The sequence below is a fragment of the Nicotiana tomentosiformis genome, chromosome 12, assembly GCF_000390325.3.
Source record: "Nicotiana tomentosiformis chromosome 12, ASM39032v3, whole genome shotgun sequence".
In the NCBI taxonomy this organism is placed as follows: Eukaryota; Viridiplantae; Streptophyta; class Magnoliopsida; order Solanales; family Solanaceae; genus Nicotiana; species Nicotiana tomentosiformis.
In genome coordinates, this window is record NC_090823.1 from 121,576,649 (window position 1) to 121,602,687 (window position 26,039).

A 26,039-nucleotide genomic window follows, 5' to 3' on the forward strand; every position below is an offset into this window, starting at 1 on the left:
ATTCACATGTTCCGAAGACTGCTTTCCTGACGAAGTATGGCCACTATGAGTTTCTAGTGATGTCCTTCAGTTTAACCAACGCCCCGACGACATGTATGGATTTGATGAGCCGAGTGTTCAAGTCATATATTGACTTGTTAGGCATTGTCTTCATTGATGACATATTGATCTGCTTGCGTAGCATGGAGGAGCACGGACAGCATTTGAGAATGGTACTTCATACCTTGCAGGAACAGAAGCTATATGCAAAGTTCTCCAAGTGCGAGTTCTGGTTAGATTCTATGGCATTATTGGGGCATGTTGTATCAGACAATGGTATTAAGGTAGATACCAAGAAGATTGAGGCAGTCCAGAGTTGGCTTTGTCCTACCACAACGGCCGAGATCAGGAGCTTCTTAGGGTTAGCAGGTTATTATCGTCGATTTGTGGAGGGTTCCTTATATATTGCAGCACCTTTGACTAGATTGACCCATAAAGGTGCTCCGTTATGATGGTCCGATGATTGCGAGGTCAGATTTCAGAAGCTCAAGACCGCATTGACTACAGCACCGGTGTTAGTGTTGCCTTCCGGTTCAGGGATGAATACAGTGTATTGCGACGCTTTACGCATTGGCCTGGGTTGTGTATTGATGCAGGAGGGGCGATTTATTACATATGCTTCACGTCAACTGAATCCCCACAAGAAGAATTACCCCGTACATGATCAGGAGTTGTCTGTGATAGTTCATACTCTCAAGATCTGGAGGCACTATCTTTATGGGGTGTCCTGTGAGGTTTACACCGATCATCGCAACTTGCAATATTTGTTCAAGCAGAGGGATTTCAATTTGAGGCAGAGCAGGTGGCTTGAGTTACTAAAGGACTATGATATTACCATCCTTTATCATCCGGGCAAGGCGAATGCGGTCGCGGATTCCTTGAGCCGAAAGGCTGAGAGTATGGGTAGTTTGGTATTCATTTCAGCAAAGGAGAGGCCATTGACTTTGGGCATTCAGTCCTTGGCTAACAGACTTGTGAGGTTGGACATTTCCGAGCCTAGTCGAGTTTTTGCATACATCGTCACTCAGTCTTCATTATTTGAGCAGATCAAGGCTCGTCATTACGATGATCCGCACTTGCTGGTTCTTAGCGAGACGACACTATAAGGTGGTGCCAAGGAGGTTACTATTGGTGAAGATGGTGTACTGCGACTCAAGGGTCCTCTATGTGCTCCTAATGTTGACGGATTGAGGGAGAAGATTCTAAAGGAGGTTCACAGTTCTCGGTATTCTATTCATCCAGGTGCTATAAAGATGTATCGCGATCTGAGGCAACATTATTAGTGGTGGAAGATAAAGAAGAACATAGTTGAATATGTAGCGATGTGCCTAAATCGCTAGTAGGTTAAGTATGAGCACCAGAGGCAAGGTGGCCTACTTTAACAGATGGTTATACGTGAGTGTAAATGTGAGCGCATCACTATGAACTTCGTAGTTGGGTTGCCGCAAACTTTGATGAAGTTTGATACAGTTTGGGTCATTGTCAATAGGTTGAACAAGTCGGCACACTTTATTCTGGTTTTGACTACATATTCTTTAGACAGTTTGGCCTAGATTTTCATACAGGAGATTGTTCAGTTGCATAGTGTGCCTATTTCCATCATTTTAGATAGAGGCCCTCAGTTTACTTCACACTTCTGGAGAGTAGTTCAGACCGAGTTGGGTACCAAGGTAGAGCTCAGTACAACCTTTCATTCGCAGACCGACGGACAGTCGGAGCGGACGGTTCAGATCTTCAAGGACATGCTCAGAGCATGCGTTATTAGTCCAGCATTGAGATGGCTCCATTTGAGGCTTTGTATGGTCGGCGATGTCGTTCGCCCATCGGATGGTACGAGCCTGGTGAGGTTAGGTTATATGGTACTGATTTAGTGAATGATGCCTTGGAGAAAGTGAAGTTGAATTAGGAGCGACTTCGCACAGCTCAGTCCAAAAAGAAGAGTTACGCTGATCAGAAGGCGCATGATTTATCATTTATGGTGGGCGATAAGGGTCTCTTGAAAGTCTCGTCGATGAAGGGAATCATGAGGTTCGAGAAGAAGGGCAAGGTGAGCCCAAGGTTTAGTCCAATTGAAGTGTCGAGGCGAGTTGGGGAGGTTGCTTATGAACTTGCTTTTCCTCCCAGTTTATCGGGAGTTCATCCAGTTTTCCACGCGTCTATGCTCCAAAAGTATCATGCCGACGAGTCGCATAAGTTAGACTACATCACGATTCAGCTAGATGAAAGCCTGTATTATGAGGAGGATCCAGTTGCCATTGTTGACAGGCTGGTTCGCCAGTTGAGGTCTAAGATGATTTCTGCGGTAAAGGTTCAATGAAGGAGTCAACCAGCCGATGAGGTGACTTGGAAGACCGAGGAGGACATGCGGAGTAGATATCCACACCTATTCAGCACTCCAAGTATGATTCTAGACCCGTTCGAGTATGAACGTTTTCTTAAGAGGTGGAGAATGTAAAGACCTGACCGGTTGTTTTTCTATCTAGATCCCCGTTCCCCTAATTAAGACTCCTTATATGTGCTTTTACAGTTTTATGACATGCGGGGATGGTTAGTTCGGGTTTGGAAGGGCTCGGGTTAAAATCAAAACACTTAGTTCCTTAATAGTGGCTTATAATGGTTAAGTTTGACTTGAGTGAACATTTTGCGTAAACGACCTCGCAACCGGGATTTGACGGTCCCAATAGGTTCATATAATGAATTTGGACTTGGATGTATGTTCGGATCGGGTTTCGGATGACCCGGGAGTGTTTTGGCTCTTAATATTGAAAGTTGGCACATTGAAGGTTTTCAAGTTCTTTAAGTTTGATTTGGAGTAGGTTTTGGTGTTATCTAGGTCCATTTGGATTCTGAACCTGGGAATAGTTCCGTATGGTGATTTATGACTTGTACGCAAAATGTGGTGTCATTCCGAGTAGTCTAAGTATGTTTCGACGCATTCGGAGATAGTTGAAATGTTTAAAGTTCATAAGTTGATTCAATTTGGTTTTAGGGTGAGATTCTTAGTTTCGTTGTTGTTTTACGTGTTCCGAGTGTTCGAGCGGGTCCATACTATGTTTATGGAATTGTGGGTGTAATTGGAGAGGGTACAGGTGGCTCGGGTGTGTTTCGGACCACCTGGAGCTAAGTCAAAAATACTAGAAATTTCTGTTATGGTTTCCTTCTTCGCGAATGTGAAGGAATCCTCGTGATCAGGAAGAAGAAATTAAGGGACTGGGTGGTTTTGTGCTTCGCGTTCGCAAAGTCTTGATCATGTTCGCGAAGGATTGGGGCTAGTGGCCTCCGAGTTCACGGGAAATCTGTCGCATTCGCATAGAGTCGAGGGCCTGGGCAACCTAGTTGCCTTACGCGTTCGCGAGTGAGGGCACGCGTTCGCGAGTGTCCTCTCAATATCGTGAAGAGGTCTTTTCCTGGGTTCTTCAGTTTTGCCTTCGCGATCGCGAGGGCTTGTCCGCGATCGCAATGAAGGAAGAATTGGGTAGAATGTTTTAAAAGTCGGGACTTAGGCTCACTTTTTTTATTTTTCTCACTTGTTAGTCGAATTTACAGCTCTTTGTGGAGGGGTTTAAACCTAGCACTTTGAGGTAAGTAATTTCTATACAATATGAGTATAATACATGCATTATGGGTAGATTTTTACACAAACATTATGGGAATTTTAGGAAATTATTGGAAAACCTAGGTTTTGATAAATAAAAAAAAAGGGATTAGACCACGAAAATGATTATGGAATTGGGTAAAAATTATATATTTGAATTCGTGAGGTTATGGGTAATATTTATCTTTGAAAATTTCGGAATTCGGGTACGTGGGCCTAGCGGTGAATTTTAAGAATCTTCCAATTTGGATTGGGTAATTACTCTAATAGCTAAATTATGGACTTGTGAGTATATATTGATTAATTTATATAACATTTGGCTAGCTTCGGATTGTTCGGCACCAACTTGAGGCTTTAGAGTGAATTTATGGGCTGGAAAGTGAGCTTTGGGACGAGGTAAGTCACCCCATAGATGTTTTAAATTACTATTTGCTTCTAATTGTGGGGGCTACGTACGCATGAAGTGATGAGAGTCTGTGTGTAGCTACAAATCATGCTTATGTACGGGTAGTTTTAGGAACCAATCATGAAATACTTGTATTGTTTGCACTCTACTTATTAATTTAAGTGCTTAAATTATATTGAAGCTTGATAAAGGATTCGTAAAGATCGAACTTCACTTACTTTGAGTTTTGGCGGGTTACTTAACCATTGTTAGAAATTGTGCCTCCTTGTGTATTAGTCTTGTGATAGCCTTCAAACCAGATGTTCGTAAAGTATTCTCTCTTCTTGTAGAGCGGGCCAAACGTCTCAGCGCTATAATAGATGCATTTGGGTTAGACTAGATACTTACTGGGTACATATTTTTTATGTACTCATGCTACACTTCTGTACTATTCATGGAGGATCTGAGGCAGGTGCATCTGGCAGTCATTCAGGCACACAGCCCCATTACCCCAAGGCTTAGAGGTGAGCTTCTTTCTATGTCCATTCTGCAGTACTCGCAGTCTCTCTTTTGTATTTACTTTATGCCTATCTTTTTCTAGACAGTAACATAGGTGGTTTGTATATTCTACTAGTTACTCATACACTAGTGACACCGGGTTTTGAGAGTATTCTACTAGACACTTTATGGTTTTGAGTATTTATTTCATTGTATTTACTGTAACAATCCGACTGGTTGTTTTGAGCTCTAGCGCGTAGTTCAGTGGTGTGAGGCCTTGATTAGCTTCACTCAATGTTCTATGACTTGTACGCGTGGTCAGAATTGAATTTCAGGAAGTTCAGAGTTGATTCAGATGGAAAATTCTCAATTCTGAAGCTTTAAGTTAGAAGAGTTCACCAAGGTTTGAGTTTTGAGTAAACAACCTCGGAATCAGGATTTTAAGGCTCCAATAGGTCCGTATGATGATTTAGGACTTGGGCGTATGTTCAAGTTGAGTATCGGGTGGTCCGGGATCATTTCAGCGCTTATTGTGAAAAGTTGCCAATTCGAAGGTTTTAGAATTTCCTAAGTTTGGTTTGAAGTGGACTTTGGTGTTATCGATATTCGTTTGGGTTCTGAGCCTTGGAATAGGTTCGTATCGTGATTTATGCATTGTACGTAAAGTTTGGCATCATTCCGGAATGTTTAAGTGTAATTCGGACGTCTTCATCCAAGTTTGAATGTTTGAAAGTTAAAAGGAGGATTTGATCATCAATTCATGGTTTTAGTATTGTTTGGTATGGTTTGAGGCCTCGAGTAGGTTCATGTTATGTATTGGGAATTGGACAGGGACCTGGGGGCCTCGGGGGTGGTTCGGATATGTTTGGGTTGTATCGCGCTCTTATTTGATGTTTCATCATCGTTTCTTTGGACATAAAGGGTACCATATTGAGTGAACGACCTTTGATTTGTGATTGGATTGATCCATCAGATCCGTATCGTAATTACGGAACCATAGCAACAAGAATCGTTGAATTTCGAAGTCGTATGAGAGATTTATGCTCAGTTCCATGTCGAAAAAGATTCTTGGTTTCTGGTGCGGACTTTGTTCTTCGCGAACGCGAGGGAGGTCCTGCGAACGCGAAGAAGGAAATTTGGATTGACTGGTCAATGCGAAAAATTGCTCTTCGCGAACGCGAAGGTGTCCCGTAAAGATGAAGAACAAAAATCGCCTGGACAGAGTTTTATCATTTCTATCGGTGTTTGGATTGTAGAAATTGGGGTTTTGAGCCCCAAGTTATGAGATGGTAAATCCTTGATTTGAGAGTCAATTTATGGACGAAATTGGATGATTTTTGAAATATAAACTATATAAGTTATGGGTAATAATTATTTTCGATAATTTTCAAAATCCGGACGCGTGGGCCCGGGGGTGACTTTGTTGACTTTTCTTGAGGAGTTGGGAATTTATTTCTAATTGTTAAATTACGAGTATTGGAGTATATTTTGATTGGTTTTCACGTTGTTTGATTAGTTTTGGATCGTTTGGCATCGATTTGAGGTGTTAGAAAGGCGTTGAAGCCGGTTATCGAATTTCGAAGCGAGGTAAATCTCGTGTCTAACCTTGTGAGGGAGAAATTACCCCGTAGGTGTTATATTTGTTATGTGCTATATGTTGTGGGAGATACACACGTATGAGCTGACGAGTGTCTGTACGCATGCTAGAATTCCTGATTATGTCCGAGTAGATTTAGACTCACGCCATGCTTTAATTGTATTACTTGTGTTATTCTTGCATGTTCAATTGCTTTAATTCACATTATGACCTGAGACTAGAGTTGCGTAAAGTAATGGACTCTCTATTTTAGATACTTGACAAGATACTTGTTCAGTCGTAGAATTGCACTTCCCTTACTAATTTCTTTCGCATTGTGTGTATCTATCGGAAAGTTTTCTTGAATCTCATAACTCACACGTATATTCGTGAGTGGAGTCAAAGACCCTTAAAAGATTCATATTCTAATGGAATCGGGCTATTCACCTCGACAACTTCATGATATACTCTTATGGGATCGGGAAGTTTGCCTTGGCAATATCATATTTTTATAGGATCGGGTCATTCGCCTCTGCAATATCATATTCTTATGAGATCGGGCTGTTCACTTCGGCAGCACTAGACTCTTATGGGATCGGGCCATTCGCCTTGGCAGTATCATGTATCATATTCTTATGGGATCGGGTCGTCCGCCTCAGCATTTCTTTAAACCCACTCTTATGGGATCGGGCCGCTCGCCTCGGCAGAATTGTGTGAAATACTTGATAAGAAGTCCATGTATTCATGAATTTTCCAAACTTAAGATGTGACCATTGATTTGGCGTTCACCATTACGTACTCCATTTGAGAGGTATCCAATGTTTGAGGACATTAGGTTCACTGTTCAGTTGTAGACCGTATTATTTGACTTTACCCATACTCATTGTTACCTACCATGTTTCATATTTGCCTACTTTATTATATTTGATTTGTTGGACCACTAGTAAGTGTCAATATCAACCCCTAGTCACTACCTCTTCGGGGTTAGGCTAGATACTTACTGGGTACATGTTGATTTTCATACTTATGCTACACTTCTGCACTAAATGTGCAGGATTTGACATGTTCATTTGGTGGTCGCTTAGGCGCGGAGGCGTAGCAACTAAGGGGTTCCACACCACGATTTGCATCACACAGAGTTTCCATCACAATTATTTACTTTATCCTGCCTACCTTGTATTCCAGAGAGATGATGTTTTGTTATTGTACTTCCTAGTAGATGCACATGCACTTGTGACACCGGGTTTTGGGGTATTCTAGAATTTGTTTATGATTTTGCTTACCATTGAGACACTTATACTTTATATTTTACTTAAATCATACGTATGTACGGTTTTTGATGTACTGATCTCTCTATCTAATAATATTCATGATTTCAAAAATAATAAAATGAACAATTAAGTTGGTATGTCACCGTTGGCTTGCCTAACAGCGACGTTGGGCGCCATCACGACCAATAGTGGATTTTGGGTCGTGACATTTACTCTCTCATTAGTTTATGTGTTACCTTACTATAATTTCTCAATATTCATTTACTTAATAAATAAAAATCATCTACTTTGAAATTATTAAAAAGGAACAAGTACATGACTAGTTATCGTTGGCTTGCCTAGCAGCGACGCTGGCAGTCATCACGGCCTAAAGGGAAAATTGGGTCGTGACATTTACGATTACCAACTTACAACCAAAAAGCTCGGATTACCAATTCATACTTGGCAGGATGAATACTAGACTAAAAGGATGGAAATCCAAAATCTTAACCTTATCTGGGAGATTATCCTTTATACAATCAACTATGTCAGCCATACCCACCCATTCCATGCAAATGAACCTTCTCCCAGCAAAGACTAGAAACAATATTGATCGCATTTAGAGAAACTTCCTATGGGGTTCTACTAGGGACCACAGGAAAATCTATCATATCAACTGGGAAAAGGTAACATCGCCTAAGTAAGAAGGAGGCCTTGGGCTGTACAAAGCAAAAAGTGAAAATATTACACTCATATCTAGCCTACTATGAAGATACTTCTCCAATCCTGAATCTCTATGGGCTAAAGTGATAAACGGTAAATATCTTAACAATCCAAGAAGGAATCCTATGATTTACAAAATAAATGACTCCTATATCTATAAAAGCATTGTAAAAACTTATTCCTTCTTCTCCAAAGGCATCGCTTGGAATATTGGAAACGGGAGCCAGATAAGTATTTGGGATGATAGATCGGTTATTGGCAACCACACCTTAAGGGAACTAATTGAGGAGCCCTTAGGTAAAGAAGATAACAATAAAAAAATTAATTACCTTAGTACTAATAAAAATTGGGACCTAGATGCTCTTCCATACGACCTCCCAAATACGATCTCTGAACTTGTAACACAAACATACATCCCATTCTCTGAAAACATAAATGACTCATTCTTCTGGAAAGAAACGGAAGATGGGAACTTCACAACAAAATCTGCCTACAGTCTTTTCGTGAGGCTCACAGAGGAAACCCAAACTCATAAACCTTTTCACCATTTCTGGATATGGAAAGCATCATGCCACAAAAAACTCAAAACATTCCTATGGCTATTAGTCCATCAACGTCTCCCCAATGCAGATGTCTTGAGCTAAAGGAAAATAATCGAATTTAACACATGCAAACATTGTGGGATAGAGGAAAACACAAACCACTTATTCTTTCATTGCCCTATGAACAGTACAATATGGGAAGAATTAAACATCACTACTCCAACCTCAAATCAACTAGATTGGATAAAAGATGCACCTCTACTATGAGCATCCTTCTACCTAATAACACATCAATCCCAATGGTTGTTATAACACCAATTATCCTTTGGCATATTTGGCTCAACCGTAATCACAACTATTTCAACAACTGCTCAACCAAAATAGACAACATAAAATAATTACGCACACAATGGAATATCTTTGCCTAAAAAACCATAAATTCAAAAATAACTTAATTACAAAAATTCTAATAAAATGGACACCCCCACCACAAAACATCTATAAACTTAATATAGATGGTGCACACCAAAATCACTCCAACATTGGAGGAGCAGGTGGAATCATCAGAGATTCCGAAGGAAGCTGTATTGATGGATTTTCCTGTCACATAGTCGTCTCATTACCAATCCAAGGAGAAATTCTTTCCCTACTAAAAGGATTGGAACTTTCTTTCACAAAAAAATCGAATATCGATCATAGTGGAAATAGATTGCCAGGTATTACTCTGCCTATTACAGAACAAACTTTGCAACAAAGCTAATGTTAATTTTCTTCATGATTGCAAGTTCCTGCTCGACACACTGGGCCAACCGGATGTTAGGCATGTCTACTGTGAAGGAAACCAAGTGGTGCACATACTGGCACAGATTGAGAGCAACTATAACTGGTGTACCCCATAATCATAATCATCGTCTTCATCAGTCCCCTATTTCTCCGGTTGGGTCGGAGCTGGTGTCGGTAACTGCTATTTAGTTTCAAGACCGAACTCGGCCCCTTTGTCATTGTCGCGCCCCTCTTTCTCGTGAAATCGGGTTTTAACATTGAAAACTCTTTTAAAAGGAAGAGTTATTAAAAAAGAGAGTCACCACCTAACGGATTAAGGTGCGTTAGGGCACCTATTTGCAAATGACTCAGGTTTACTAGTTTACGTCACCAAAGATCGGGTAAGGGCTCAAATTACCTCGAGGAGAATGTGTTAGGCACTCCTCGAGGTCCACAATGGTGGGTCTCGGCCAAACTCAAATCATGTGAGTTAGTCTAAGAGAAAAGAAACAATTTGGACAAAGAAAGAACTATTTTAGCAGGAATGGTGGGGTCCTAAGTTTTTTAGCCTAAAGGATCACCCCGTGCAACATAAATAATACTTCATAACTCCCTCAAGATGGGGTGTTACTTAGATTATTCAGCGGGTACAGACTATCATCTCCTGCTACCCGATTACTATCTTTAAGTTGTTTACCTAAAGCGCTCTATTTGATTCTAAGTCGTACCCTATGAGTGCACTACCCGTCCCATGCCTATGGTCCACGAGGCATTTGGGCCTCTATTTTGGGGTAGTTCTAGACCTTAACTTAGGTTGCTCAAAAGGAGAAAACTAGGCGACATACAAAACACAATTAGGACTTTCAAATAGAAATAAATATAGGCTCAAGTTACCCTCCGCGTTTAGACATCAAATGCACGCCAAACTGATTAGCATTAACAGGTTTTATTGATTGCAAAATCCTATAGGCAGGATATCTATGTGATATTGACGAACGAGCAGACAGTCGTATACAAAGTCAATTTCTTAATGCGATTATTAGGACCTACAAAGTTTGCCTACTGATTTGAGCATGATACAATTAAGCCAACCAGCATGGTATCTAGGTGTTTTGTGCGATAGTAAATAGTGGCAGGTCACAGAAATAAACCTAGAATTATTTGTTTTAATCCTATAGGCATGTTATCTAATGAAGGTAACAGCACAGAAAACGGGCATAAACAACAATTAAACAGATTCAGGTGTGCATTCTATAACTTGATCCAGTTTGAATCCTGTAGGCATGATCTCTATAATCTGAGCAGTTTTGAATCCTATAAACATGATTTCTACAATCTGAACAGTTTTTGAATCCTATAGACATGATTTCTATAATCTGAACGAAACAGTATGCTAGCAGGAATTCACACACACATCGGACCATACCATTTATATAGGCATGGTTTGTAACGGAACATAATTGAGCCAAACATTGAGCCTATGGACATGGTTGCTAACACATAATGACTGAACATAATAAGACACATAGAAGCATGATTTCTAACATATAACATCCAACATCACAGAATTAACCCTATAGGCAGGATTTCTACCCCCCCCCCCCCCCCACCTTATAGCAAGTATAAAATAAGAACCATTTTCCCATTTTTACTAATACCCCAGAATTGTTATTACAAATAATTATTACATACCAGAAGTTAATGAATGAATTACAAGGTAAGTAAAACTATAGGGAGCCTACAGCAGGTCCAAATACACCTGGACAGGCCAGCCTTCAACTCACAGTAGTTCCAAAAGCCCATGTTCATAGATACACAATAATCAATAGTGAATGATTCACCCATATTTCAAGGATAAGCATACAAAACCCAAATCTCTAGTGTGTCAGAGTTCCCAAAGGCTTCAGGAATCCAGGGCAGTGCTCACACTAGAGAGATTGGTCAGAAATAGTTCAAAGAAAGACTAGGGACCAGGTCCTAGTGTGTCAGAGTTCACAAGGGTCTCACATGAACCCTGAGCAGTGCTCACACTAGGGAGGTCAGAGGACAGAACCTAAATAGCTTTGGCTTTCAGCCAGCTAGGAGTAGGAATTTAGAAGGATCAGGGGAGTAGAATGAATTAGGGAATCCACTTTAGGACAGAGTCACATATTGAGCATATACAAACAAATGGTAGACATGCTTGAACTTAGGAGACTTAGTCATATTTTTAAGAATTAACAAAGACACATGCTAATAAGGCCAGTTCATAAACATGCTCACAATGATAACAGAGACTTCAGATCAGGCTAAGTCATAGAAAGAAAACACATTGATTAGCACTAGGAACTGATTAAGACAATTTAGTAGAGGTATCATAACATAGTGAGAACAGAACTAAACATGCCGTAACAAGTTCAACAAACAAACATTATAAATTTGGTAAGGCACACATCTATACATGGCTAAAGAGGTATGAAAGCATGTTTAACTCTAAAAGATAGTCCTCAATAACATAAAATTAGTCAGATTTCATTAATCAGCTTAAACTAAGTTCAAACATGTCTCAACTACAAGTAAAAGCATTTAGGACAACATGGTCTAATTGCAGTAACACATTGAGCAAGTAATCATAATGAAATGGCAGAAGATTCAATAACTCACCGGTTAATATGAAACAAGGAAGAAAAGAATCCAACAGTGTAGCAAATATCACCAAACAGAAGCAGGACTTGGAGATTTCTGGCCTTGGCTTTCAGCCGGCCAGGAATCAAAGCATAGAGTAAAATTACTCAAGAGAATAGGAGTATACAGCTTTTGTTTATAGTAGTGAAAGGATCTTTAGAACTTTTTAAATCTCCTCCTCTTCAAAGGGGAGTGGGGAGGGGTTTAAATAGTGCCGAGATTAGAGCATAGAAATAGCTAATTTAAATACTAAAGGCTAGTACTTAAATCAGTAAAATTGAACCCATTAGGTAAAAATACACAAAATCGGCAGAAAAATAAGGCAAAGATTTACACAATACATATAATAAACATAGAAAGGAAATTGTTCAAAAGAAGCACAAAATCAAACTAGATTTGGTTCAAGTAAAAAGGGTCTGAAACCCTAATTGTACGTAAACCACAAAATCGGCAGAAAATAAGCCAAAGAATCACATATTAGCATAAAATGAACATAGACAGGACATTATTCAAAAAGAAACACAGAATCGAACCAGATTTGGTTAAATTAAAGAAGATCTGAAACCCTAATTTGGGTAAGTAAAAGAAATCGGCAAAAATAGGCAGATTCACATATAATAGGGTGAATAATGACGAAATAATGCTAAAATTTAAAGCTTGAACCAGTTTTGGTTCGAATAAAAAGAGAATTTGAAACCCTAACTTTAGGGAATCAGCAAGATACAAGCGAATAGGGCTCATACGGTACAAAATAACGCGTTTGGACTTAAGGTCGTCCAGATTCAAGAGGTAAAAATCGATTAGGACAGAATCAAAGTTGGGTACTTGCCATGTTTAGGCAAGTACTTAATTTACTCTGTAACATAGCACCAAATAAGGGGAAAACATCGAAATGGTAAGTGAATGGGGAAAGAATCCCATTAGGAACGGGATTGGGAGGGATTTTAGTGAGGCGGCGGGATTAGGGTTCATCAGAGGAGGGAAATAGAGGCAGCAGGTTTTGGAAAATGGGGTTTAGGGTTTGGGGGTGGAGATATAAGGAAAGGGAAGGGTTGTCTGTGATCAACGGCTCGGATCTAGGCAGGGGTTGGGTCGGTTTATTATGTGGGTAAGGGTATTGGGCTTAGGTATTGGTCTTGGGTGAATTGGGTTGGTTTGGGAAGTATTAGGTCCGAAATCAATTAAAATTGGGGCCAGATTTTAAATACCCAAATTTAACCAATAAAATAATTTGTAAAAATAATAGATAAATAATAAAAATATCATTTTTGCATAAAAATGATTGAAAACAAATATTCAACATTATAAAAATATAAAAAGGTTATTTTTGCATAAATAAAGTAATTATAAGTACATATAGGCTATTATTGCAAAAATATACAATTTTAGCCTTTAAAATGCAAATGTAATTATACCAAATGTACTAAAAATATTTAAAACCTAATATGGGTGTAAATTATGAGTTTAGATGATAAAATCATCATAAAAATTATTTTTAAGTTAATTAATGGGTATTTATATAATAAAATGCGGAAATAAATTTATTTAAAGCCTTTAAAAATTATGAAAAATTATGAAAGTACTTGTATATATATATATATATATATATATATATATATATATATTTGAAAATATGAGGGAAAAATTGGGTATCAACAACTGTCCCTCTTTACTCGGGAAGGATGAAAGAGTTATCTGATAAAGAAATGATGACCAATTTTGACCGAATGGGGTATTTTGAAAAATAGGTCGCACCCTAGTCTCTGAGCTGCCTACATATCCCTGGTTATACAGGAATCAGGCCATGTGTAGTTCTGGATCCGACGGTGGAATAAACCAATGGAATTGTTGTAAGAACGGACTAAATATGACAGGTTGATAATGGTGATGGATATTTGAGTGGGCATCGGGTTAGAATAAGTAACGAACGGTGGTTGATTGCGTTTGAAATAATTGAAGGATATGAACGTTGAATGGAAACTGTAGCGAAGATTGCTCCCGGTATGAGAACGGTTACTTCCCGGATTACCTACAAACTCAGAATACAATGCATGCATACAGATTATCGCATAAATTTAAACATGATGCAAATTCCCTTTGGACCATGGAGATCGTCCTTGGACGGTGAGGTTGACGTCCTTAGACCATGATGTCCCGGGCCATGAATTGTGCTGTAAAGGATTCGCAGGCTATGAAATGATGTTCTCGGGCTATGAAGATGGTGCCTATGAACCATGATGCCTTTGAATAATGATGTGCAAGATTAAGAGATCCTCAGGCCATGGCATGGTGTCTCCCGGCTATGAGGGTGATGCCTTCGGACTATGACGCCTTCAGACAAATTGGCTCTGTATCAGCCCATGAGATGCAGAGATATGATGCTTGAGATAAAACAAGATAGAGCTTAGTCCTGTGTAGAGTCGGGAGCAGAGCTTAGTCCCAAGAGAAGAGAATAATGCAAGGTTTGGAGCAGAGCAACATTTGTGGTTATGCAAGGAGAGACAATGCTTAGTCTCATGCAATGAGAAGGCAATGCTTAGCCTTGTGCAGTTGAGGAGGTAGGGCTTAGCCTCATGCAAGATGGAGACAGTGCTTAGTCTCATGCAAAGGGAAGGCAATTCTTAGCCTTATGCAGTTGAGGAGGCAGGGCTCAGCCTCATGCAAGATGTGAGACAATGCTTAGTCTCATGCAATGGGAAGGAAGAGCTTAGCCTTATGCAATTGAGGAGGCAGGACTTAGCCTCATGCAAGATTTGAGACAATTCTTATTCCCATGCAATGGGAAGGCAAAGCTTAGCCTTATGCAATTGAGGAGGCAGGGCTTAGCCTCATGAAAGATTTGAGACAATGCTTAGTCTCATGCAATGGGAAGGCAGAGCTTAGCCTTATGCAATTAAGGAGCCAGGGCTTAGCCTCATGCAAGATTTGAGACGATGCTTAGTCTCATGCAATGGGAACGTAGAGCTTAGCCTTATGCAATTGAGGAGGCAGGGCTTAGCCTCATGCAAGATTTGAGACAATGCTTAGTCTCATGCAATGGAAAGGTAGAGCTTAGCCTTATGCAATTGAGGAGGCAGGGCTTAGCCTCATGCAAGATTTGAGACAACGCTTAGTCTCATGCAGTGAATAAATAATAAGTGATAGCATAGTAATTCTTAGTTGTGGATGAGTTCGGTAGCTTTGTTGTTGTGAAGACTGTGATTCTAAGGTGCGCACATACTGACGACTATCTCTTGTTCCTGCATTCAAAGAAAAATCGTGAGTTTTGCGAGGGAGGTTGGTTCGTGCCTTTGTCTGCTCCGCTCCGCGTTGGAATCCTGTTCAAGTTACCATGAGTAGCATCTGGCTAAAAATAAAGTTTTCGAAAAATATGCATGCATAGTTATTCAAACCACAGTAATGTACAATTTAAAAATTATTAGATGAACCCATAACTGTGACACTATCAGAGACATTGCGACCTTCTTGCCATAGAATTTTGAGGTTCCTCCTCAAAATTTCGCCCCAGTTATATAGACAAATTTCTGGCTATTCCGCATACGGTGCCGTTGGTTGAGCTTGCCCCGGAATTTTGAGGGTCCTCCTCAAAATTCTACCCCAGTTTCTGATTATGGGGAAAATGAAAATTTTATTGAATTGTGACCGAACCCACAGGGCTGCCTACGTATCCCCTCTTAAACGGGAATCAGTTCAAGCGTAGTTCAGTTACATCATAAGAAAAAATGCAAATAGTTTAAACATAGTATCTTTTGACCGCATCTGAGTTGATAGGATTTGGCCAAATTTCACCATCCATTTCTGCAAGTATGAGTGCTCCTCTTGTTAGTACCCTATGAACCATATAAGGCCCTTGCCAATTGGGTGAGAATTTTCCTTTGGCTTCATCCTGATGTGGAAAGATCCATTTCAGCACCAGCTGCCCCGGTGCGAACTGTCTAGGTTTGACCCTTTTGTTGAAAGCTCTGGATATTCTGTTCTGATAAAGCTGACCATAACACACTGCATTCATTCTTTTCCCATCTATAAGGGCTAATTGCTCATAGCGGCTCCTTATCCATTCTGCGTCACTGAGTTCAGCTTCTTGTATAATTCTCAAAGAAGGAATTTTTACCTTGGCGGGGATGACGACTTCAGTACCGTAGACCAATAGGTAAGGAGTGGCCCCGGTTGATATGCGGACTGTGGTCTGGTACCCCAATAAGGCAAATGGTAACCTCTCATGCCATTGCTTGTGGTTGTCTACCATCTTCCTCAGTATATTCTTGATATTCTTGTTTGCGGCCTCCACGACTCCATTCATTTGGGGCCGGCATGCTGTGGAGTTTCTATGCTTTATTTTGAAGGTCTCGCATATGGCTTTCATTAGATCACTGTTGAGATTAGCGGCATTGTCAGTGATGATGGATTCTGAAGCCCCGAATCGGCAAACAATACGATCTCTGACAAGATCTGTGATGACTTTCTTGGTTACAGCTTTGTAGGATGTAGCTTCAACTCACTTTGTGAAGTAGTCTATGGCCACTAAAATGAACTTGTGCTTGTTTGAAGCGGCGGGCTCGATTGGTCCAATGACGTCCATTCCCCAAGCGGCAAAAGGCCAAGGTACACTCATTGCATTGAGTTCATTTGGCGGCACCCGTATCATACCTACGTATAGTTGGCACTGATGACATTTTTGGACATACCTGATGCAGTCTGTTTCCATAGTCATCCAAAAATAACTTGCCCTCAGTATCTTCTTGGCTAAATTGAAACCATTCATGTGTGGTCCGCATATTCCAGAGTGTATCTCTTCGAGCAGTTTGGAAGCTTCCTTGGCGTCAACACACCGTAATAATCCTAAGTCTGGAGTCCATCCGTACATAATCCCTCGACTTTGGAAGAAATGGTTGGACAATCTTCGGAGCGTGCATTTTTTAGTATGATTTGCATGCTCTGGGTACTCTCTTTTTGCCAAGTACTCCTTGATATTATGGAACCATGGATTCCCGTCTGCTTCTTCTTCAACATGAGCGCAGTAAGCCGGCTGATTATGAATCCTTATCGGAATGGGGTCGATGAAATTCTTGTCCGGATGCTGTATCATGGAGGACAAAGTGGCCAATGCGTCTGCGAACTCATTCTGGATTCTCGGGACATGTCTAAACTCTATCTTCGTGAACCTCTTAATCATCTCCTGCACATGATATAGATATGATAATATCTTGGTATTCTTTGTAGCCCATTCTGCCTGCACCTGATGTACCAGCAGATCTGAATCGCCAATTACCAGTAATTCCTTGATATTCATGTCAACGGCCAAATTGAGCCCTAATATGCAAGCCTCATATTCTTCCATATTATTGGTGCACGAAAATCTAAGTTTCGCGAATACCGGATAATGTTGGCCTATTTCTGACACCAAGACGGCTCTAATACCCACTCCTTTGAAGTTTGCGGCTCCATCGAAAAACATTCTCCACCCGTCGTAGGCTTCGGCGATATCTTCTCCTACAAATGATACATCTTCATCAGGAAAATACATTTTTAGTGGTTCGTATTCTCCTCCTACAAGATTTTTCGCAAGATGATCTACTAATGCTTGTCCCTTAACTGCCTTCTAAGTCACATAGATAATGTCGAATTCACTCAACAATATCTGCCATTTTGCCAGCTTCCCTGTAGACATGGGTTTCTGGAAGATGTACTTCAGAGGGTCCATCCTTGATATGAGATATGTGGTATAGGCACAGAAGTAGTGTCTCAGTTTTTACGCTATCCAGGTCAAAGCACAGCATGTGCGTTCCAGCAAAGAATACCGTGGTAAGAAGGGTGTGAACTTCTTACTCAAATAGTATATGGCATGTTCTTTCCTTCTCGTCTCGTTGTGTTGTCCCAAGACACAACTGAAAGCCCCATCTAGTACGGAGAGATAGAGTAGCAGTGGTCTACCAGGTTCTGGCGGGACCAGGACTGGCGGTGTAGATAAATATTCTTTGATTCTGTCAAAAGCTTTCTGGCAGTCTTCAGTCCAATTGGTTGCGGCATCCTTCTTTAACATTTTGAAAATCGGCTCACAGATCACGGTTGATTGTGCTATGAAGCGACTGATATAATTAAGACGTCCCAAGAAGCTTATCACGTCTTTCTTGTTCTTTGGAGGCGGCAAATCCTGGATAGTCTTGACCTTTGATGGGTCTAGCTCAATTCCTCGGCGGCTAACGATGAACCCTAATAACTTTCCTGCGGGGACCCCAAAGGCACATTTTATGAGATTCAATTTCAAATTGTACCTCCAAAGTCGATCAAAAAATTTCCTCAAGTCTGTTATGTGATCTGTTCTCTTCTTGGATTTGATGATGACGTCATCCACATATACCTTTATCTCCTTATGTATTATGTCATGGAAAATGGTTGTCATGGCCCTCATATAAGTGGCCCCAGTATTCTTCAGACTGAACGGCATCATTTTATAGTAGTACACCCCCATGGTGTGATAAAAGCCATCTTTTCGGCATCCTCTTCACCCATCCAGATCTGATGATATCCCGCGAAGCAATCCACAAAGGATTGGAGTTCATGCTTGGCGCAATTGTCGATCAGTATGTGTATGTTGGGTAACGGGAAATCATCTTTGGGACTTGCTCTGTTTAGGTCCAGATAATCGACACATACTCTGACTATCCCATCCTTCTTCAGAACTGGCATGATGTTAGCCAACCAAGTTGGATATTCAACAACTCTGAGAACCTTAGCTTTGATCTGTTTGGTGACTTCTTCTTTGATTTTCAAACTCATATCTGGCTTGAACTTTTTGAGCTTCTGCTTTACTGGCGGATACATTGGGTTGGTAGGTAGTTTATGAGCCACTATGGACGTGCTCGAACCGATCATATCATCATAGGACCATGCAAAGATATCCTCATATTCCTTCAGGAAACGAGTGTATTCTTCTTTCTCTGATGGTGATAGGTGAATGCTTACACGTGTTTCCTTGACTATTTTGGAGTCTCCTAGATTAACTGTTTCAGTCTCATCCAAATTGGACTTAGGATTGTTTTCAAAGTTTTCCACTTCTCTGAAAATTTCCTCAGGCATTATATCCCCTTCCAGATCCTCTGAATCATTATCTTTATGTTGCATTGTCTCATTACATGTCACAGTCGTAAGTTCATCGGGTAGGTAATAATAATGTTGTAGAAAAAAACGTAAAGAATAATAATAAATACTAAAAACATCAATGCATTTAGATAAATCTTGAAACCGTCAAACAGGTGCGGCTCAATGACCCGAGCAATTATTTCAAAACAAAACATTCTTAAAACAAAATGCTAAAAACGTCTTAAATGCTCATAAAAATTGCTTTTAAAAATAAATGATGCTAATTGCCAGGCTACCCAGGAACTCGATGGGCCCTTGATGGTGAAGCAGTCCAGTTCTTGAGAATAGCTCCCTTCTCCAAGGTCTGAATAATGAGGCCTTCCTTCTCTTCCTCCTCAACTATCGCACTGCAATCCATGTCTCCATCATCCAGAAACAGATTTCTTATACCGGCTAGAACTTCATCTTCTTCGGACTCCCACATCATGTCAGCTTGGTGAAATAACTGGCTCAAATGTGGTACCGGTTGCTCTAGAGGGTAATAAGGACCATGCCACGGTGGAGACCAATTCTGATACTCGTGCCAGATGTATTCAAACCCAAGACCAAAAGTTGTGTCGTGACGCTTTAGCTGTATTGGTTTGGTGATCCCCTGGAGATTCTTGCCAAGACCTTTGCCAGGCTCATACCCTGTCCATGCCAATATGCCTTCTATCTTACTGCTCCACCATTTGTCTTTTTCAATTGCATTGACGCGCTCGATACGATGGTATGTTTCTCTACCCAACTTCCTTCTATTCTCGATGATCGGAAACGTTTGACTGGTGTAAATGGGATTACTTCCGTCTCCATGGATGATCATTTCCTGATGGTTCCACTCAAACTTCACGACCTGATGTAGAGTACAAGCTACGGCCCCAGCGGCATGTATCCAAGGTTGTCCCAACAATAGGTTGTAGGTAGAAGATATGTCCAACACTTGAAACTCAACATCAAACCAAGTTGGGCCCATCTGTAGGCTGAGGTTGGTTTCCCCAATTGTGGCCCTTTGAGACCCATCAAATGCTTTCACATTCATATTTCCTGCTCCTATCTCGTGGAAGCTTTTACCCAATTTTTTCAGAGTAGTTAGTGGACATATGTTAAGATTTGAACCCCCATCTATCAGGACTTTGGCAATGAACTTATCCTCAAATTGCACTGTGATATGCAGTGCACTGTTATGACTTAGTCCTTCTGGTGGTAGCTCATCTTCATGAAAAGTGATCTTGTGGCTTTCCAACACTTGTCCTACCATATTGGCCATCTCTCCACTGGTAATGTTGTTGGGTACACAAGCCTCATTCAACACTTTCATCAGCGCGTTCCTGTGTGCCTCAGAATTCTGTAGTAGTGATAGAATAGATATATGAGCAGGGGTTTTGTTCAAATGAACAACCACAGAATACTTCCTTGCTTGCACCTTTCTCCAAAGATCATCCGGGCCAGTTTCAATGATGGGCTGCTTGGAAGCGGCTTCTTTACTTGTTCCCCCCCAAATGCCCGGGTGTGTAAACCCTACCAGTTCTGGTCATACCTTGTGCTGCACCAGTTTCTTCCATTTTTCCCTTTTCTTTCCTTCTTGCTTCTGCAACATAATCCCATGGTATAGCTTTAGACTTATAAGACGGTGTAGGTGCTACCATCACGGTGAAGGGTATTATTACTTCAACCTCAAACGGAGTTGGTGCAGCTACCTCAACTTTTATTGGTGCCTGAGTTTGTACCATGATAGGTGTGAGAGTGACTAGAGATGTTTCAGAATTATCCCCTTCTCAAATGAATCCAATTGACCCCTCTGAGTCCCATTCTTCATCGGTCTCTATCATGTTTACACCTCCGCCCCTGTGATCCGGGAGAAGATTGTTACGGACATTGGGTGCAGCCTTCTTTGCCTGTATGACTTTGGTGTCAATTAATGTTTGAATCTTATCCTTCAAAGTACGACACTCATCAATAGTATGACCTTTCATGCCTGAGTGATAGGCACATGTCTTATTTGGATTGACCCATTGAGAGGAATTTTCCATGACGACGGCGAGAATGGGAGTGATATAACCGGCAACCTTCAGTCTCTCGTAGAATTGGTCTACATGTTCAACAATTGGGGTATATTGTCTAGGTGGTCTGCGGTCGAAATTTGGTCTAGGTGTTTGGTAGTTTTGGTGGGCTGGTGGTGAGTGGTAGTATGCGGGTTGGGTGTTATAGGTATGGTAAGTCGTGGCAGGTTGTTGGTATCTGGGAGGTGAAGGCTGATATGTGGGTGGAGGTGTTTGGTATGTGAGAGGAGACTTCGGACCTTGGGCTACCATTACTACACCTACTTCTTTCTTCTTGGAGATACCTCCTGACTGCAGGGCCTTATTTGTGGCTTGGAGTGCTTCAAAATTTGTCACCATTACGCTTTTGATCCCTTCTTCTATTCTCTCTCCCAACTTGATGATATCAGAAAATTTATGGTTTACCATCAATCTTTCGTAGTATTGCGGATCCTGAACTCTAACGAAGAACTTATTCATCCGTTCTTTTTCCAGCGTTGGCCTTACTTTTGCAGCTTCAGACCTCAACCGAGTAGCATACTTGTGGAAAGTTTCCGTTGGCTTCTTCTTAAGATTTTGAATATAGAAAACGTCTGGTGCATTTTCTGTGTTAAACCTGAACCGGTCCATGAAATCCGATTCCATGCCTACCCAATTAACCCATTTCTTTGGGTTCTGACTGATGTACCAAGACAGGGCGTCTCCAGTGAGGCTTCTCATGAACAGCTTCATATAGATTATTTCATCCCTGCCAACTCCTACAAGCTTGTCACAATATGTTCTCAAATGCACCTTCGGATCACCTGTTCCGTCAAACATCTCGAACTTGGGATGTTTGTAACCCTCCGGCAGTTCTACGTCTAGCTGAATACACATATCTTCATAGTTCAAACCCTCAATGCATTTACCCCCTTTGACACCTTGGACTCGGCTTGTGAGCTTCTTAAGTTTCTCTGCCATATTCTTGATGAGCAGGTCCTTCTCGATGGATTCTAGTATGTATGGGGTTTGTTGAGTGGGGTGAGGTAGAGTTTCTACGTATATGGGGTTACTTTGGTGGATACCGGGGATTTGGGTGTAGTGATGATATTGGTTGAGTTCTACGGATCGGGGGTAGGTTGCGGTGTATTTTGAGGAGTATGGTAGGTAGTAGTTTGTGGATACTGAGTCGAAAGATGTTGGTGTTGAGGAGGAGTTGGCACTGGTGGAGGGTTAGGATTTTGAGGAGGTGTGGCGTATTGATGAGGTGCGGGAGGATTTTGTGGATGTTGTTTTGGTGTGTTTTGAGGAGGTGCTGGGTTTTGGTCATTCTGTTGGTTAATATCCTGGACGTTTAAGGCGAGGGAGAGGTTTGCCAAGTTGCGGACCTGCTCAAGGTCCCCTTGCAATTCCAGTATTTTCTGCTCCAACCATAGAACCAAATCATTTTGTGCCGGAGTACTCCGAATCTGAAGTTTCAACATTTTTCGCATGCGCAATGTTATCTTTCCTGATACCACTCATGTCATCCACCTTAGCCTTTCCCTTACTTTTAGGATCACTTGGAAGAGGAGGAGGTGGAGGGCCTCTGGATCTGGTATGATACGCTGATAATGCCAGTATTCAAGAACCAACCTTAGGGGATGGGAATAATCAAAACTAAGTAAAGCAAAAAGGTAAACAAGTCATTAGGGGATTTTGGAAGGATATTTGCAGTATTTAAACATGTATTGCGGAATTATAAATTCGCGTCCTAATTTTGGGGACCTCATTGTGCCTGAGGTAGGTCTAGTGACAGATAGATTTGGAGAAACTTGATGCCGATAACTGCCTCATTTCATTAATGTAATAAATATATCAAACCTCTAAAATGACAATAATTAAAAGCGTTGCTAGTGGTATTTGCCTTATTACAATCAATTTCTAAAATGACTCTAGAAAAGCAAATAAACAATAATTCTATTCTATTTGGTCCCGGAGGGACCCTCTCCAAGCTTGGTCTTCTTGGCACCATCGATCAGATTCCCCAGGTCGCGCATGTCCAGCAGCAGATACACCCTTGCTAGGTGTCCTCCTTCGTTGCCCTCTGCATTCTGACAATCCACTATCCTTTTTCTCATCTTGCCTTTAAGTTCCATCAGACCCTGCTCTACGTACTTCAACCTCTCTGTTGATTTTTTAGCAACTTCCCTCCATTCATTGATTGATTCCATGTCTATCTTGTGTTGTTCCAAATGTCTGGCTTTAGACTGAAGGATTCTCTTGCGCAACCTCTTGTATTTTACTTGTGCTTCAGCAGCATCATCTATGACCCTATTTCCTCGATCGATCCCTAGCTCGACTTCTCCTGCTATGTCATCATCCAACCATGATAGGTAGAAATATACATGACCGGCGTGGTACCGATCTGGTTCAATGGTATCCTTTTCCACAATAATCTTCAGATGCCACATGTGTTGGTACCTTACACTTGAATGGAATGGCACCACCTTGAAAGTCTGCTTTGTAGTGAACCATCTTAGAAACTCGTGGTATAAGTTGTTTTCTCCTAGCCTTTCTCATGACCCTTATAGGAGCATAAGGATAGATACCCTTCAACCTGATCAGCACTAAGTGAGGAACATCTCTGGACCTGATGATGAACTCGCTAGTAGGGAACCAATCGAACATCCAATGGACCTTGTCATCAGTCAAATTGCTAAAGAAGTGTACCCAATCCACGGCGTTTTCCGGTTGTGCAAACCTGTCTGGGATGAAAGTCATTCTTTTTGGATGGTGAAAGGCTATGTGGTCATTCCATGGTCGCTGCGGAAATTCCTGACGGTACTGTCCTCTTTGAAGATGCTCCAACAACCATATTTGCAGTAACAAATTACAACCCTCAAAATGTCTGAATCCCTTCTTACAACGGTCCAAAGCTCGGTATATCTCTGCCACGATCATTGGGGCAATAGTGTAAGTCTGTCCCTCAATCCCTTCCATTAAGGTCTTGGTAATCATAGCCAAACGAGTGTGAATCCCGTCTCCTTGAATTGGAAATACTATCATACCCAGAAAACAGACGATGAACACAAAAACCCGACGATGAGTCCAGCCCAGGGAAGTGATGGCAAACTCATCATGATAGATACGGTAGGATGTGCTATGCCCATAAAGCTCGTAGAGGAAGTCGAAAAGTATGTAGGACTTCTTCAGGCAGACTAACTCGTTATTCTTTCTAAGACCCATCATTTTCAGAAATACCCTTGAAGTACGATTTTCTGGTACCAACGGACCAGGGCTATCCCAAGGTAGCCCGGCAAAACCTCCCATTTCCTTAAGAAGGGGAGTCATCTCTATGTTACCAAAACGGAAAACAACCCTCTTTTCATCCTAGAACATAGTAGCGGCCTCAATCAGTACATTGTTTGGCTGAATGTCCAGCAAAGAAGGTAAATTTCTAACAATTCTTTTCTCATGGTTCTTGTCGCTTGGCGAGAGATTTTCCCACCAGTCTAGCAATAGAGGTGAGATACTTCGGACCATGCCGAACCTGGGGACTTCGTGCCTCATTTCTGCAAAATAAATAAAGTTAGCCCTTTCCCCCTCCGCATTTGACTACTTACACATTAATGATTATCATATCGGCATGTTTTCTCCAAATAATGCACATATCATGATCATGCCCGTTGGGATTATGGAAATCCCGATGGACTTTGGACAAGGCTTTCCTTGGAGAGTTATTATGCGGACACAATTCTAACTCATGCTAGGTTTGGACATGATGCATGCACATTTAACATCAAAGTAGGGTTTTCTATAGAAGTCTAAACCGGTACCCTCAAGCAAACAACTTGAGAGGGAAAGGCACGGAACCATCGACTGCATCGCTGATCGACTAGTTTTACCGCAAATAAGCCTTTCCAAATTTAAAAGGGGTAATATAGGAAGAGCGCGGACACTCATCAAGTGCCGCTATGGTATTAATTGCACACGAGTGGAATATGATGCAGAGCATGTAATTATGCAAAAAATAAAACAATACCTTGTCAAGTATTTTTCATGATGAAAGCGATAAATACGGTATTTAATAAATGTAAAGACATGAAAGAAAGAAAAAAAAAGAAGGAGTTAGTTTGCATAATGGAAAAATTATAATAAAGCGGTAAAAAGGGTAGGGATTGGGAAAGACATAAAGATTGAAGCCAGCGAACAAGGTTAAACGAAAAGTTGCATGTAAATTCATGTAAAAGGGAAAATAGGTAAGGGGGTGTGCATGTAGCAAATAAACAGTGAATTTGAGCATAAAATAATAAAGACATGCTTATCGAGGGAGACTAATTCACACAGACCAAGTTCATTATGGTAAGAGCCTTAGGATATCACCAGCAGAGTCGCCATGCTATCGCGCCCCTCTTTCTCGCGAAATCGGGTTTCGACATTGACAACTCTTTTAAAAGGAAGGGTTATTAAAAGAGAGAGTCGCCACCTAACGGATTAAGCTACATTAGGGAACCTATTTGCAAATGACTCAAGTTTACTAGTTTGCATCACCAAAGATCGGGTAAGGGCTCAAATTACCTCGAGGAGAAAGTGTTAGGCACTCCTCGAGGTCCACAACGGTGGGTCCCGGCCGAACTCAAATCATGTGAATTAATCTAAGAGAAAAGAAACAATTTGGACAAAGAAAGAACTATTTTAACAGGAATGGGGGGTCCTAAGTTTTTAGTCTAAAGGATCACCCCGTGCAACATAAATAATACTTCGTAACTACCTCAAGACGGGGTGTTACTCATATTATTCAGCGGGCACAGACTATCATCCCCTGCTACCCGATTACTATCTTTAATTTGTTTACCTAAAGTGCTCTATTTGATTCTAAGTCGTAC

The 26,039-nt window shown here is 41.0% G+C and overlaps 1 protein-coding gene across 1 annotated transcript; it reads left to right on the forward strand.

The window, feature by feature from the left end:
• The first annotated feature begins 2,014 nt into the window (after positions 1-2,014).
• Positions 2,015-2,356, forward strand: LOC138903322 (uncharacterized). Its single transcript, XM_070191268.1, has one exon. It carries the CDS (start codon positions 2,015-2,017, stop codon positions 2,354-2,356), a length of 342 nt encoding a protein of 113 aa, XP_070047369.1.
• Positions 2,357-26,039: the final 23,683 nt, after the last annotated feature.